We start from the raw sequence: 15,628 nt of genomic DNA, 5'->3' as shown, positions 1-15,628 counted from the left end.
TGCTCTGAGCTGCCCATCATACTCCTGATGAAAAGCAAAGACACAATTTACTCCCTTGAGATTGCTACTTCCCACCCTCCCACACTCAGTCAACCAGACCTTTTAGAATGTGATCACAAAGCAGAAAGGCCCTGCTCTTGGTTTAATGTTCTGATGTCCCGATCTTGAAATTCTTCATCACTTTTGAACAAGGAGCCCTACGTTTTCATTTTGCATTGAGCCCCACAAATGATGTCCCTGGTCCGGCCCACAAGCCTTCAGAAGCACTAGATAGCTTCCTCACAGCCCACAAAAGACTGGAAAGGGAAAATGGGACATGCTGAGCCTCTGCTGAACATGAGGGCCCCAGTCAGAGTGTGCGGCAGGATGGTGCACTGACCCAAGAGCATGAGCTTTAGGAGACAAACTGAGCTGGCGCAAACCTGCAGCCCACAAGACCTCACATTCCCTCCCTTGTCTGAAGCCAGGCATCCTCCTCTGTAAAGCAGATGCTACACTTCCCCATAAATAATGAAGAAAGGCCTCTAAATGAAGCCGTCATCAAGCACGTGGCAGCTGCTCGACAAATATGACTCCCTCTCCCGGGTTGTTTCAGGAATAGACACTTCAACCTGGCCTTGCACTCATGTTCCAAACGGCAGTGGGTGATCGGTGGCCCTGAAGGTCCCCGTGGCTCTAAGATTGTATGATTCCCCATTAACCAAAGCCTAGACACAAGCCCTCCTCCAGCCCATCCATCGTTATCTTCCTCTCTCTCCCTCCCTCCCTCTCTCTCTCTCTCTCTCCATATTTCCAGTCTTCTTGTCTCTATTTTGCTTCATTCTGAACTCACGCTTCCTTTATGGAGTGAACACCATGGCTGCCAACAGCCCTAGACTCACGCTCTCGCAGCTTGGCAGGCTCAGAAGGGAGAGACGGATCTCTCCCAATATTTCTGTGTCAACCAAGGGAAAAGGCTAATTGATTCTGCTTGGATCACACCCCCTCTCCTGAACCAGCCACTACTGCCAGAGTGACTGGGTGTGTGTCCACCCAAGGGCAGGACAAGGAGGCTCAAGCCTCGTGACCCACAGCCCCAGTGAGACCACATGAAATGAGGAGAGAGGAAATCCCCCAAAGGAAGTAGGGATACCGGGCAGATAAATGCAGCTCGTCCTCTGCTTGATGTGGCTTACTGCTCGCTCCCTATAGGTACCCAAAGAAATGAAAGTGGGGAGAGGGGAATAATCAGGGTGCGCGGACAGTGGTACTTACACCAGCTTTCACCGAAGGATGCAAAGGAAGTCACCCACGTCATCAAAGAGAATCTCTGTGGGGAAAGACAAAGAACTGAGGAAACACAGGGTCTGTTTAAAGCTACTGGCTGCATAACTGCAATCAACCTCATGTCTTTAAATTTTTAATTGTGATGCCTTGATTTTTATGCTTCCCTTTTGTTTCGGCAGAGAACACTGGTTTTCTACTTCAGTGCTAATAGAAAGTCTCTTTCTTAAAAATAACTCTAAATAAAAACAAAGTAAGTCAATTGAAAGAAAAATGATAAGCAAATAATAATGATGCAGACATAGTTAGCTGTGGAAAAATTAGTGCAAATATTATGCCAATGACTGAAGTATGGGCAACATTACTATGTATCCGGAACTTTCTCTCCCCTAGGAGCAGTAAAAACCAAATAACTCTGCTATTTCCCTCCACATGGTAGCTCTGACCAGCTAAACATCATGTCTCTCATTGTGTGAATGGCAAAGCTTTAGCTCAGGTTGACAAGTGAATCAGTAATAAGATCCTAGAACCCTCAGCTTCTGGCCGGCAACACCTATTCCCTAGACATATTCATGTCTCGTGGCAAAGGCGGAGAACCAGCATTCAGGGACATTGGCCCACTGTGTTACTCTCTGTTTCAGAAACAGACACACAAAGGTGGGGTTGATGTGAAAATCGCTCCTCCCAGAGCTGGCCAGAGTGATTGTCCTTGAGAACAGAGGGGCCCATTCTCTGCGGTCATCCCAGTCCAGCTGGCTCCAGGGAGTACCAGCCATCTCTCTGGGGCCAGAGTTTCCCCAGCTGATTTCCACATGGACCCACGTGTAAAGTGGCATCTGGTCCCTCATTCAGACGACGGTTTGGTCTTCCAGTTAGCTGCCAATTTCAGCCAGAGATAATTCTTAAATGCCTACATTGTCCACTTACCTTTTCAAATATTTTCTCTAGGCCAAAGAGAAAAGTCATCAGGGTTTTGATGCGGATCGAGATGCCAAAAAGCTGAACAAAGCCTGCAAAGGAATGGGTATGAAAGATATTTTGTTTGCTAATTTACTTCTGAAGTTGATTAAACTTGATCTCAGGTCCAACTGTCCCATGATCTTAGGAAGATGACCTCGACTTCTCTTGTATATTCCAAGCTAAGTTGATCACTTTTAAGGTTCCCTTTATAAAAATTCCCAAAGTTATAATCAGATTCTACTGCTTTTCAGGATTCAGTATAATAGCTAGAAATGGAATATGATGACATTTAATTTGAACTTGAGGTGGGGGACTCTTCATGAGAAGTGCTGTTCATGCAAATCTGGTGTCATTTAAACCCTCTGATGCCTTTCATGGGAGGTAGTGGGGCATCAGGTCTGATGAGAAGTGGATCAGGGACCTGAGAGGTATGTCTAGAAGTAAAGCAAGTGGAGATAAATCAATGGCCAAGGGCAAGAATCAAACATCAACACTGGAGAAGCCATTTTCATCCAGGCCTAAGGTAAGTGCTTGGCCCAAACGGGAGACTAAGCAAGAGGTCAGCAGTAAGGTACACCCAGGAACAAGGTGGGATGAGGAAGGGAGCATCTGGGACTAGCGCCATGAAAAAAGGCTCTGGAACCCAAGGCGGTCTCTGTAAAAGAAGGTTCTAATCCCAGAAGCCTGGAAGAAGGTGGAGCCCAAAGCTCAGATGGGAGGATTTACCCTGAGTGGGATGGGGAGGAGGGATGGAGAGCAGGAATAGATACACTCATGGGTGCGGGAAGAGGAGAAGGTTGCAGGTGGTCATGCCTGGTGACCGGACACTGCACAGAGAGTGTGAGGCAAGGTTATCTGCTAGAGAGATGGGTTTGACAATGGAGTATGAAGGTCGGGTGAGAATTTGGAATAGCTCTTGAGTAGCAAAGAAGGCAGAGATGGCCAGTACAGACAAGGGCCCCACTGAGTAGGAGAGGAAGGAGAAGGAGGAAGAAGAGGAGGCCAACGAGCAAACCCACCTGCCTTCAGTGGTATCTTAAGTTCTGGGACTTTGCAGAAAAGGCAGCTTTACAGTAACAGGTAGCATTTATTGAACTCTTTTTGCCATACATGTTGCATGCATTACTTCATTTGATAATAGCAAACCTCATTTAATCCTAATTTTCCAAATGGTTAAATTCAGACATAGAGGGGTTAGGTGGCTTGTCCAGATACACGGCTAGTGAGTAAGTGGGAGAGCCAGCATTCAGCCCAGGCAGGAATTAATTCCCTGTTCTGGACCACCAGCTGCAGACCTTCCTAGCCTAGGGCAGCTCTCATTTCCATGGGAGCCTTCAGGGCTCTTTAACACACATCTCATATTCATTCAACAATCCAGCAAATGCTTATTAAGCACCTTCTTTTGGGGGTCATGTGTGGCATGTTTAGGAACTTGTACTTAATTCTGAGAAAAGGTGGCATCAAGGAAGAGTTCATTTAGAAAGTAACGTAGAGAACTGACTGGAGGAAGGTGGGAATGGAGGTAGGGAGACATCAGAAGGGGACCAGGAGACAGATGATGAGGCTGGTAAGGGCAGGGAGTACAGGAAAGAAGAAGATTTGAGGCATTAATGTGCTGACACCACAGGGGTTGGTCGCAGACTAGTCGGGGTGTGAGGGGAAGTGAGAAGTCAGGAAGAACCCCCAGGTTTCTGTCTCGGGGAATGAGATAGGGGTTATCATTCATCCAGAAAAGGAATATAAAGTGGAGGTGGAAGTGGAGGTCACACTTCAGACATGTTGAATTCAAGTGTCAGAGGAAATCCAATGGAACGATCCAGAACATTTTCATCAGCCAAAAGAGAATCCCACATGCATTAAAAGCCACTACCCTCTCCTGCTTCCCTTCAGGTCTGGGCAATCACTGGTCTACTTTCTGTCTCTTTGGATTCACCTATTCTGGACATTTCATGCAACTGGAATTATGCAGTATGTGGCCTTTTGTGTCTGGCTTCTTTCACTTGGCATAGTGTTCTAAGAAGACAGATGCCAGATTTTTACTTAGAAGTGAACTGTGGAGATTTATTTTTCCAGGAATGGGCATCATGGCCATAAATATGGCCGCTATATACCCATATATAAATATGGCCATAAATTCTTTGTGTGACTCCAAAGGAATGAACTGGGATCCAGGATGGAAGTTATAAGAAGACATATTTTGTTTCAGCATAAGAAACTCTCTAAGTATAGACTAGTCTTCCTTGCCCAAGAAATGTTGGAGAGGTCCCAAAGGAGTTGGTGTTGGAGACAGTCTGGGAGGAGAATGGTAGAAGGGAGTCATACATAGTAAGTATTGTTGAATAGATCAGAGAGAGCTGGGAGTGAATGGTCACAACTAGGTGGCTTGGTTTGGGGGCATCAGAGGAAACTCAGCAGGCAGAAGCTGGTCCTTGCTCACATCCTAGCTAATCTCGTGTTTGGACAACAGCCGTCAGGAGACACGTTTCCCTGGACGTGTCAGGATGTTTATAACTGACTTTTCCTGAGCAGCTGAGCCAGCCTCACAGGTGTTTCCCTAATGCCTCTCCAGTGAGAGCCTGACATCTGGATGTGGGTTGGAGACAGGAGCTGAGGCGGCTGTGGGAATGATTCAGCTGTGGTTTGTGATAAATCCCCGAGTTCTTAGCCACCACGTGCGTTGAGATCACTAAGCACAGATGGAGCACCTACTGAATGCCAAAGTCATGCAGTGTTCTCGTGCCCCTTTTGGGTGTGGCCACGAGGTGGGACCACTCTTATGCTGGTTACTGTTGGAGAGCACCTTCTACATGCCAAGTGCTAATCTGGGTACCGCACACACGTCACCTTGTGCGACCCTCCCAGCAATCCTGAAAGTTGTGTTATAATTGACTTAACAGATAAGAACGCTGAGCTCAGAGGCTAAACACTTGCCCAAGGTCAAAGAGTTATGATATGAGGTGGGGGGTGATTGGAAACTAGAGCCATCTTGAAAAGCTACCATTTGGATGAAGGTCTAAAATTCCAACCTCTTGTAATAAGAGCTTGCCAAAGCAAAACTGTATCATTGGCAAGACTTGTCTGCAAGATCGTGTACCTATCTCATTGCTATACCAGCCCTGCCAGGGCTGGATTTAAATGCCTAGAGCCATGCTGTCCAATAGCCTCGAAGGTGAGACATACAGGTCATTTTTAATTTTTGAGAAGCCAAATTTTACAAGAAAAAAAATACATAAATTAATTTTAATAATATACTTTAGTTAACTCAATACTGCATCAAAAATATCATTTCAACAGGTAGTCAAAATGAAAGTTATTCATGAGCTAAATGACATCCCTTTTTTCATATTAAGTCTTCAAAATACCGTAGATGTTCTACACTTAGAGAACATTTCAACCTGGACCGGCCACACTTTGAGTCCTCAGTAGCCACGTGCATCCACTGTGTTGGGCAGAGTGAGGTCAGAGGCCCTCTACATCATAATGTGCACTCCCCACCCACTCCCCACTCATGTGATTCAAAATAATAGGATGCTATTCCATACAATGGAATTTGTTTTTTCCAAATAACATAAAACTGACAGATTTCCTTGTTGTTTCTTTGGTGTCCATGCCTTCCTGGCTCCTAAGTACCGGCTTGGTCTGGGTCTTGGTTAACCCAGAACCCCTGACACTGACACTCGGGGTCCCGTGCCCCGCTGCTGCCCCCATCCCAGCAGGGCCCCTCTAAAAAGAATGGCTTACTCCTGAGAGGGTATGGGCCCTAACATCCACTATCCTCTCTGAAATGGGAAAGATTTGCCATCCTTCCTCCTAGAAATACAGAAACAGGGTCTTCAAGGGGAAAGCTGCCATGGAGATTACCTAGGCCACAGCTACTTCTCAAACCGTATTGCATGTTTGAGTCATCAGCGGGGCTTGTTCATATGCAGATTCTGAGTGGTTTCTGAGATTTGCATTTCCAGTAAGTTCCCAGGTGACGCTGAAGCTGCAGCTCCTGGAACCACACACAGGGGAGCAAGGGCTCGTTCATCTGCGATCCACAGGGGTTAAGCAATGCTGCCCAAGCCACACAGCCGCAGAACTGGGCCTGGAACTCAGATCTCTTGACCCTGAACCCAGTGCTTTCTCCAGTCACACTAAGCAGGGGAGTGAACTGCAGACCCGGGTTTGAGCCCCTGCTCGACCACTTACTGGTGCTGTGAACTTAGTTTTCTCATCTGCAGAATGGGGCGAATAATGTCTCCTCACATGGAGGTGCTGAGGATAATGCAAGCAGCACAGTGCCCAGCACTTTCTTTTTTTAGCAGTATTTTCATTAAAAAATTTTTTTTTAATTGAAGTATAGTCGATGTGCAATGTTTACATCGTCAGTTAGTTCCTAGTGTACAGCACAGTGATTCAGTTATGCATGTATATAGGTACATTAGCTCTTATTTTATGCTAATCTCCTCCTTTTGAATAATACAGACACATCTTGTTTTGCTGCATTTCACTTTATTGCACTTTGCAGATACTACTTTTTTTACAAATTGAAGATTTATGGCAACCTTGTGTTAAGCACGTCTATTGGTGCCATTTTCCCAACAGCATGTTTCTATGTCACATTTTGGTAATTCTTGCAATATTTCAAACCCTCCACTAGCAAAAAGATTATGACTTGCTGAAAGCTCAGAAGATGGTTAGCATTTTTTTAATGATTAAAGTATTTTTAAACGAAGGTTCGTACATTTTTTTAAGATGCAAAGCTATTGCACCCTTAATAGGCTACAGTACAGTGTAAACATAACTTCGTATGTGCACTGGGAAACCAAAAAGTTTGTGATTCACTTGGTTGCGATGTTCACTTTATCACAGTGGTCTGAAACCAAACCAGCAGTATCTTTGAGGAGTGTCTGTTTGCTCAGATCCAAAATCCACACAAAGCCAATTAAATCTGTTTGAGCAGTGTGTAGACCCACCCTTGAGTAGCCTTTGTTCTCCATCACTGAGGGCGTACCAAGGCAAATGGTGCCCCTCTAACCAAATTTATGTCCGTCCAGAACCTGTGATTGTGACCTAATTGGGAAAAGGGCTTTGCAGATGTAATTAAGTTAAGGATCTCAAGATCATCCTGAAATACCTGGGTGGGCCCTAAATTCCTTAACGAGTGTCCTTAAAAGAGGCAGAAGAGAAGGGGACACAGGGAGAAGGCCAGGTGAAGGCAGAGACTTGGGTGATGCAGCCACAAACCACGGAACATGAAGGACGGCCAACAGCTACCAGAGCTGGAAGAGGCAAGGAATCAGTTCTATCCCAGAGACTAGGGGGCGTGGCCCTGCCAACACCATGATTTTAGACTTCTAGCCTCCAGGATCATTGGGGGATAAATGGCTGCTGTTTTAAGCCACCGTGTTTGTGGTGATTGATACAGCAGCCTCAGGAAACTAACACAGTGGACACGTAAAAAGCAATGACCCACTCAGGCGGACAAGATTCTCCTCCGTTCATCACTTCATCTATCTTCCTGGCACCTACATTTCCAAAGGAGGAGCTGAGGGACTGGGAAGCCCAGGGGAGTTAGTGGAAGAGACTGGCCCTCACCCTCCAGAGATGGGGCGGTGGTCCCAGGGCTCTGCGAGGCTGGCTAGGGCTGGCATTGTCGCCTGCTGGGAAACGAAGCCTGGCCACCCGCCCCCTACGTGATCACTCACCGGGCACATGAGTCCCGGGTGTGGAGTGGAGGGCACGTCAAATCTAGCAGCCTTTGTCCTGCCAAAACTCCGCTCAGTGGCTTCCCAGAAAATTGCTGTGAAAGCAAAAGCCCGGAGGCCCTCCGGCACACCCGAGGCTAATGATCGCCCCGGTTCTGACCTCTGCTGTGTAATTACTCCACTGTGTCCGAGGCGTGGTCACGGCTGAGGTTTCTTCTCTTCTCATTTTTCAAAATGTCTTTCCCAGAACCACTAGGGACTGGCCCCAGGGCCTCAAACCATTGTAAATGTTTACAGGAAATGGTTCTGCTTATATGACACACATACTGTGAAATGCAAAATGAGGTCACTGTTCAGTAAATTGCTTTTTGGTTGGGGAGTGGGAACAGCTCCCTGGATAAACCTGAGAAGCAGACTCAAAAAGCTTGAAGGAAATCTAGTCATTTCCAGGCTCTCCCCAACCTTCAGGCTGCTGCTGGGCCACCCCTAGACAGCTCTGCTCTCCTTTTTAAAAGCATTCCAGGAAGAAGAGTCTAAAAAAAAATCTTATTTTTACTCAATTTTCCTGACTTATTCAGATACGGGTTGACTCTGGCATCAGAGTAGAGGATGTCCTATGGGTCCCTGCTACATACAGCCCACCTGATCAGCACATGGAGCTGACACCCCTGCAGAGACCAGCTTCCATCATAATGCGGTGCAAACTTCTCCACACGCATTTAAACATTCATTCATTCAGCAAGTCGCCTGATAAATACTGAGTGCCTTCTCTGTGGGCATAGCAATGAGCAGAGCCCCCTGCTTTCTTGGAACTTGCAGGTGGGGTGGCAGAGACAGGACAGAGAAGGAGCACAGGCGATGGGAGGGACAGAAGGAGAAGCATCTACCTGTCCCAGGAAAGTCCAGCGAGTTGAGTCCTGAATGAGGAATGGAAGTAAAGGTGAGGATCCAAGCTAAAGGTCTTCCAGGTGGAGGCAACAGCCCAGGCTGTCTGTTATTCTGGATTTGAATGGGGTCTATAGAGAAAGGTTTGGAGCAGAAAGGTTGGTCTCCTCAGCAGAAAAGTCACTCTGGGGACAGCAAATGCTGGTTGGAAAAGGCGAGAGTAAGCCAGGAACCCTGTTTGGGTATCAGCCCTGCTGAGTAATATGACAGACGGGAGGATGCAGGTAAATGGGTGGATCTGAGAGATACTGAGGAGATGAAATAATGAGGTCTTAGCAGGGACTAGATATGGGGTGAGGGAGAAGAGGGAACCAGGGCTGAGCCCCTGGTTCCTGGCTGGCACAACACCCCGAATGGGCCACCTGGGAGGTGGGAAGGCTCCTTCCAGGATGACGATGTAAGGGTCCAGGTCTGAGATGCAGAGGCCCTAGACCTGGGCAGGAGCAGCCCACGTGGAAAGAAATGGGCAGATTCAGGGATTTTTACGAGAAAAAGAAATTCCTTTTGAGATGAGGTTAAAGAGAAATAATGTCACCGAGGAAGTAATTGGATACATATGATGCAGGCGAGGCTGGAGGAGGAAATGCAGAGGAACGACAGAAATAAGTGTTGGAAGTGAACCGGAAGGAGGCAGGCCATGAACTCTTACTATTTTTTTACAAGTGAGCTCATCCTAGAATTCTGTTTCTCCAACTGCAATCAAAGAGCTAGATCTTCCCAGAACTGTCAAGGTGGAACTAAACCTTGAGACTAAGTGAACAGCCCGGGGACCCGAAGCTAGTGGCTGTGCTGGGAGCAACACACAGCTCTCTAATCCTTGGGGCGGAGCAGTCTTCCCAAGTCCTGGCTCTGTCTTCCCAAACAGGGCTGTGAGGCTGGTGCCGGAGTCCAGGCCAGCATCGGGCACTTCAAGTCTTTGCCAGCATTCCTTTTTCTCCCCTCCCCCATCTTCAGCCACATCCCCCTCTACCCCTTCCCACACTCATCACCCAGATTCTTCCTGCTCCCAACTCGTCTGTCAAAATGCATCAAAATGCATCTGCCCCATCTCTTGTCCCTTCAGGTTCCTCATCTCTCAGCTGGGTAGGAGTGGTCGTACAATTTCAACCAATTCGGCTCCATTCAAAAGTTAGGGAGCACATGCTATTCAAAGGCAGCGAAGCTGGCAGCAGGGCCAGGAACAGTCTAACGCAGGAAATCCCCAAACTTCAGACTGTGAAGAGAGGTTTTTTGAATCCTTTCTTGAAGTCTTGAGATACTGCTGAGGGTAACGGGTGTCCTAGTTTCCTAGGGTGGCCATAACCAAGTGCCACAAACTAGGCAGCTTAAAACAAGAGAAATTTATTGTCTCATGGTTTTGGAGGCCAGAAGTCTGAAACCAAGGAGTCAGCAAGCCATCCTCCCTCTCAAGATGCTAAGAAAGGACCTGTTCCATGTCTCTCTTCTGGCTTCTGGGAGCTGCAGGCATTCCTTGCCTTGTGAATGCATCACCCCAACCTTCTGAATTCACACTGCAGTTCTCCTGTGTCTCTTCACATTATCTTCCCTCTGAGTCTGTCTCTGTGTCCAGATTTTCCTTTTTTATAAAGATACTAGTTATGTTGGATTAGATCCCACCCCAATGATTTCATTTTAACTTGATTACTTTTGTAACAACCCTATTTCCAAATAAGGTCACATTCTAAGGTCCTGGGGATTAGGACTTCAACGTATTTTGGGGCGACACAATTCAACTCATAATAGTGAGTGTCTCCTGACAGCCAGGATACAAGAGAAGAGTCAGATGGGAGGTCTGCCAGGGTATCCATTCCCATGGAAATGTACACATTGCTAAGGACCAAGATGGACAAAGAGATAACATGCAAACAGAGCTTTACTATTGTCTAGATACAGATTTCGCAGCCTATCTCAGCCTCTCAAAGCCCCTATGCCATCAGATTGTCATAACCTCCATCTGCCGGAGGGTACAGGTGAGACTCAGGATAGCACTGCCGGACAGAAATATACTGTAAGCCATAAACGGAATTTCAAATTTTCCAGAAGCCACATTTTTTTAACGTACAAAGAAACAAGTGAAATTAATTTTAATACTGTATTTCATTTGACTCAAGATATCAACATTTCAACAAGTAATTACTATAAAAAATTATTGAGATAGTCTACACTCATTTTTTATACTAAGTCTTTGAAATGGAGCAAGCATTGTGCACTGATAGCACATCTCAAGTCTGACTGGCCCATTTCAAGTGCTTGCTAGCCACATCTGCTGCGGGATTGAACCACACAGCTCTAAAGTGAGTCTTTCAGCTGGTATGTGGCAGAACCAGAATCCAACCCAGCTTTGACTCCAGAGCTTACATTTCTCCCACCACACGAGCAGCTTCTAACACCACGGGGCTGCTAGGGGAGAGTCCATCTGCATGAACTATTCCCCTCTTAAGTTAAAGTGCTACCATGTGTGATCTGCATTCTGGAAAGTGCCTTTAGAGAGAGGACACCTTAGCCTCAGTAATTCTAACAGTGGAGACGTCAGGGCTTATGATAGGAATCACAAAGAGGGTATTTGGGGACCAGGGGGAGGTACTTTTCTGGGAAACCTCAAATCTCCCATTTAACCAGCCAGCTGCTTTCACCCAACTCTAATTCCACTAGCGACAGATTCAGCTTGGGTGTGGGGTTAGGAAACCGGCTCTAGCCCACTGGCAGTCTCCATCAGCCTCCACCAAAGCTGTCCCTGAATAAATGTGTAAGCCAAGGAAAAGTAGTGTGTGTTCAACACATATGCAGCTTCAAACAAATCTGCTAGCCTCCCTGACCTCCAACCAGACCGCAGCCCCGAGGTTTTCCTCTGTCAAAAAATCTGGAGTAACTGCTGGGTACCCCTGGGTGGGAGGTCATGGAAACCAGCCCAGGGCCTGGGAGTTCTTGGTTCTCTGTTGTACAAGGTCGAGAACTGCACCTGCCCCTTCTTCCCAGCCTGTGATAGGCAAGGTCCCAGCGTTACCCAGCAGTCCTTGCACCTTCTCCCTACAATCACACAGGCCTTCCTTAGTTCCTCCGCATGCATCTGGCCCCTGGTCTCCCTGAAGTCTTATTTAAACATAAATCACATTTGATGGCAAAACATTTGGGTATTTCTGCAGACACCGAGAGACTCATGGTACCGCCCAGTCTCACTTCTTGTCTCACAGCGGGTTGGGCGCAATGGGGACAGAACCGGAGGACAAATAGGGGCCCTGCCTTCAAAGAGCTTTCCTTCTGCGTAAGGCACCAAGACCTCCTCAAGAGAGGCAGAGGACTGGGTGGGACGCACACCAGCCTGGAGTTACAGGGGCTCAGCTTCTCACCACTTTTTTGTGGGTAAATCAGTGCAAGGTCTTTATTTATAAAATACTAAGTGAAGCCATGATACACTGTGAACTCACTGTGCCAAGGGATTCAAAGCTAAGTAAGACCTAACCCTTGCTGCCAGAGTTTGCAATCTATAATACTTTCAGAACTCAACCATTCAACTACCACCTTCCATGATTTCTGTCCATCTGAATACTACTGACCTAACATTTTTCTTTTAATCAACTCATTTTTAGTCCCTATCCTTCAGAAAACATCAGCAAAACCTTGGGTTTAATGACTTACTTCTATGTATGTTTTTAAAATTTACATTAAAATAAACATATAACTATTAAAATTTTAAATGGTCTTTCATCTTTCATTCCTAAAATCACCTTTAATTTCTCCAGTCATATGCATAGTCCTACACATTAGAAAAGCAGATCTGATGGGCGAAACAGACCCAACACAACCTTACCCAAGAAAGAAGGAAGTGTCACCTAACAGAGAACATTACTGTTTAGTGACCACTCCAGATGGCCCAGGTACTAGGCTCAGAATGTCATGCACATGCAATATTATACATATCATATACATATAATCTTATAAAATCTCATATAACATGCAAAGATTCTAGAGATATATATAAGCAATACTCTGAAGGGACAGAGGGAGCAGAAAATTAATGTTTGATAATTTCTAAAAATGCTTTACCTACTGACAAATGTGTTCGAGGTCAGGTGAGTGAGCCTTGGGCTGGTGTGTGCAGAGATGGGTTGAGAACAGTTTGAAACCAAGCTGTAGGGAGTCTCAAAGCCATATTAAGGAATAATCACTTAATTCTAGAAATCATGAGGAACCACTAGTGGTTTTTAAGTCAGGGGGAGAAATGAATACACACAACCTTCCAAATGATGGTTCTGATGACAGCATGGAGGGCAGGCTTCAGAGACCAGAGCCTGGTGTCAGGGAGACTAAAGGCAAGGAGGACGGATTAGGCACTGGCAGGAGGAATGATGAGGGAAGAGCTGTCTCCTAGGTGAGACAGACGGGATGGGCTGGTATTGGAAAATAAAAGAGGCCAAAGGCGGACCCTCAAAAGTGACTTTTAATTTTCTAATTCGGATGATGCCACATACTTAGATGAAATTAACACGGCGAGGAGTGGATTTAAGGACAGACAGGTTGAGCGCAGTTTAGCTACATGGGAAACTGAAATGCCTTGGGATAGTCATGGGGAGACGGCCACTGGCAGCAGGAAATAAGATCTGCGCTCCAAGGAAAAGGGCTAGAGGCACTAATTTAGGATTCATCTGCCAAAGGGCAATGGTCACAAGTGAGTGAGGGGAGAGTGGCGGCAATTAACAAGGAGAACTGGAAGCTGAGCGTAAAGGGCAGGTGAAGAAGGGCTGCTGGAGGATGCTGAGAGGCGGGTGGTGGAGGCGCTGAAGGAAGGGACGGAGGAGAGATGGAAAGCATGCAAGCAGAGGAGAGTCCATGAATTCAAATACTATGGAACAGTCAGGTACATGTGGGAACCAAGAAGAGGCTGTGAGCTGTGTTTGTTTCCTCATCTGTAAATACGAGTTTGGACCAGAAGCCTTTGGATGCTCCTCCCAGCTCAGTCACTGAGGTGACAGCCCATGGGAGGGTGGCCTCAGCGCCAGCCCCACCAGGATCTAAGGCAGCCCAGGAACACTTGGTTCCATGACCCCTTTGCACTCACAGGACCGCCATGAATCCCTCCTTGGATTCTCTCATTTCATTCTCACAATAGCCTTGTTCATTATCACCCCCACCTTACAGGTGGGAAAACTGAGGCTTGGCGAAGCTAACAACTTGCCCAATGTCATACGGTTTAAGGATGGAGCCACGATTTGAATCCAGTTTGAAGAAATTCAGTTCAGGGTTGGCTGATTAGTCTTTCTCACTCCCACACCTGCAGCACCTGGGTCATCTTTCCTGTCCTGTCGCCATGTTCAGAAAAGGATACTCTCCCCTTCTTTCTTATTCATTATCATTTTGGTATGAATCAAATTACCTACAAGGAGCAAGTATTAATTTGAGCATCAGGGAAGAAAATCTTTTTAGAAAGAGCATGATTCAAAGGAGTTTGGAGACAACTACATCTCATGCTCCCAGTAAGGAATTTTCTCCTGAGATTTGCATGTTTATGGCTGGGTTTAACAGTCTATCAATTTAGGCTTATATCTTAATCTCTGCTACTCCATTTTAAGTACCTGGAGGCCAAGGACTATACCATATTTTTTTTTAGTTTTTTTTTTAACTTTTTTTTAGGTATAATTCACACACCATAAAATTTACCCATTTAAAGTTTTCAATTTTGTTGTTTTTAATGTATTCACAGAAATATGAAATCATCACCACTGTCAATTTAGAACATTTTCATCACCTTAAAAAGAGACCTCCTACTCTTTAGTGATCAGCCCTCTGCCTACTCCACCCCCAGCCACTATTCTACTTTCTGTCTTTATAGGTTTCCCTACTCTGGACTTACATTTAAACAGAATTATAACATGTGGCCTTCTGTGATTGGCTTCCTTCACTTATCATAATGATTTTAAGGTTCATTCATATTGTAGGAAGTGTCGGGACCTCATCCCTTTTTCTGGCTGAGTAATATTCCACTATATGGCTATAGCACCTTTTATTTATCCATGTGTCCATTGATGGACATACAGATTGTTTTCATCTTTGACAATTATGAATGATGCTGCCAAGAGCATTCGAATACAAATTTTGAATGGACATAGGATTTCATTTCTCTTGAGTATATGCCGAGGAGTGAAATTAAGGTGGAGACCATATTTGTTCCTCTTTCTGCTACAATGCCTAGCACTGTGCTTCAAGCATTGTGAGGCCTCAATGGATATTTGTCAAGTGAGTGAAAAGAATACAGTTCTCAGCACAAGACATTCAAGTCAAACGGTCCATCTAGGTTCCAGCAAAGCCTCTGACCACCACCCTGGCTTCCCCACATGGACTAAAATAAACCTCTGTTTTTTTTTCTTGCTCACTGTGGTTTTCTCTCCTTCTCCTGCATTTTAGGAACTGATGAAGCCGCCATCATTGAAATCTTATCAAGCAGGACATCGAATGAGAGGCAGCAAATAAAACAAAAGTACAAGACAACGTATGGCAAGGTGATGCTGAGGGTCCTGGGCCAGCGTGCACGTGGCTTTGACCATGATTGTCTCTTCTGCTTCCTTTACTTTCCCAAGGCAGTGAGGAATATCTTTAAAGCTTTTTTTTTTTTAAGTTTGAAACCTCTTTTATTTAATACTTTTTTGACAGTCTTTTCTTTTTTCATTTTTTTTAATTGAAGTACAGTCAGTTACAATGTGTCAATTTCTGGTGTACAGTACAATGTCCCAGTCATGCATATACATACATATATTCGTTTTCATATTCTTTTTCAT

General features: G+C 45.7%; 1 protein-coding gene across 2 annotated transcripts in view; it reads left to right on the top strand.

The window, feature by feature from the left end:
* The window catches only part of ANXA13 (annexin A13), a 54,682-nt gene that overhangs the window by 18,693 nt on the left and 20,361 nt on the right, over nt 1-15,628 (top strand). For both annotated transcript variants that reach the window (XM_006211406.4, XM_006211405.4), the window contains 2 exons: nt 2,212-2,287; nt 15,258-15,352. In XM_006211406.4, coding sequence (XP_006211468.1) covers nt 2,212-2,287; nt 15,258-15,352 — 171 coding nt within the window. The remainder of the gene's footprint in view (nt 1-2,211; nt 2,288-15,257; nt 15,353-15,628) is intronic.

The sequence above is a fragment of the Vicugna pacos genome, chromosome 25 (genome assembly GCF_048564905.1).
Source record: "Vicugna pacos chromosome 25, VicPac4, whole genome shotgun sequence".
NCBI classification, from domain to species: Eukaryota; Metazoa; Chordata; class Mammalia; order Artiodactyla; family Camelidae; genus Vicugna; species Vicugna pacos.
This window is presented reverse-complemented; position numbering and strand designations above follow the sequence as displayed.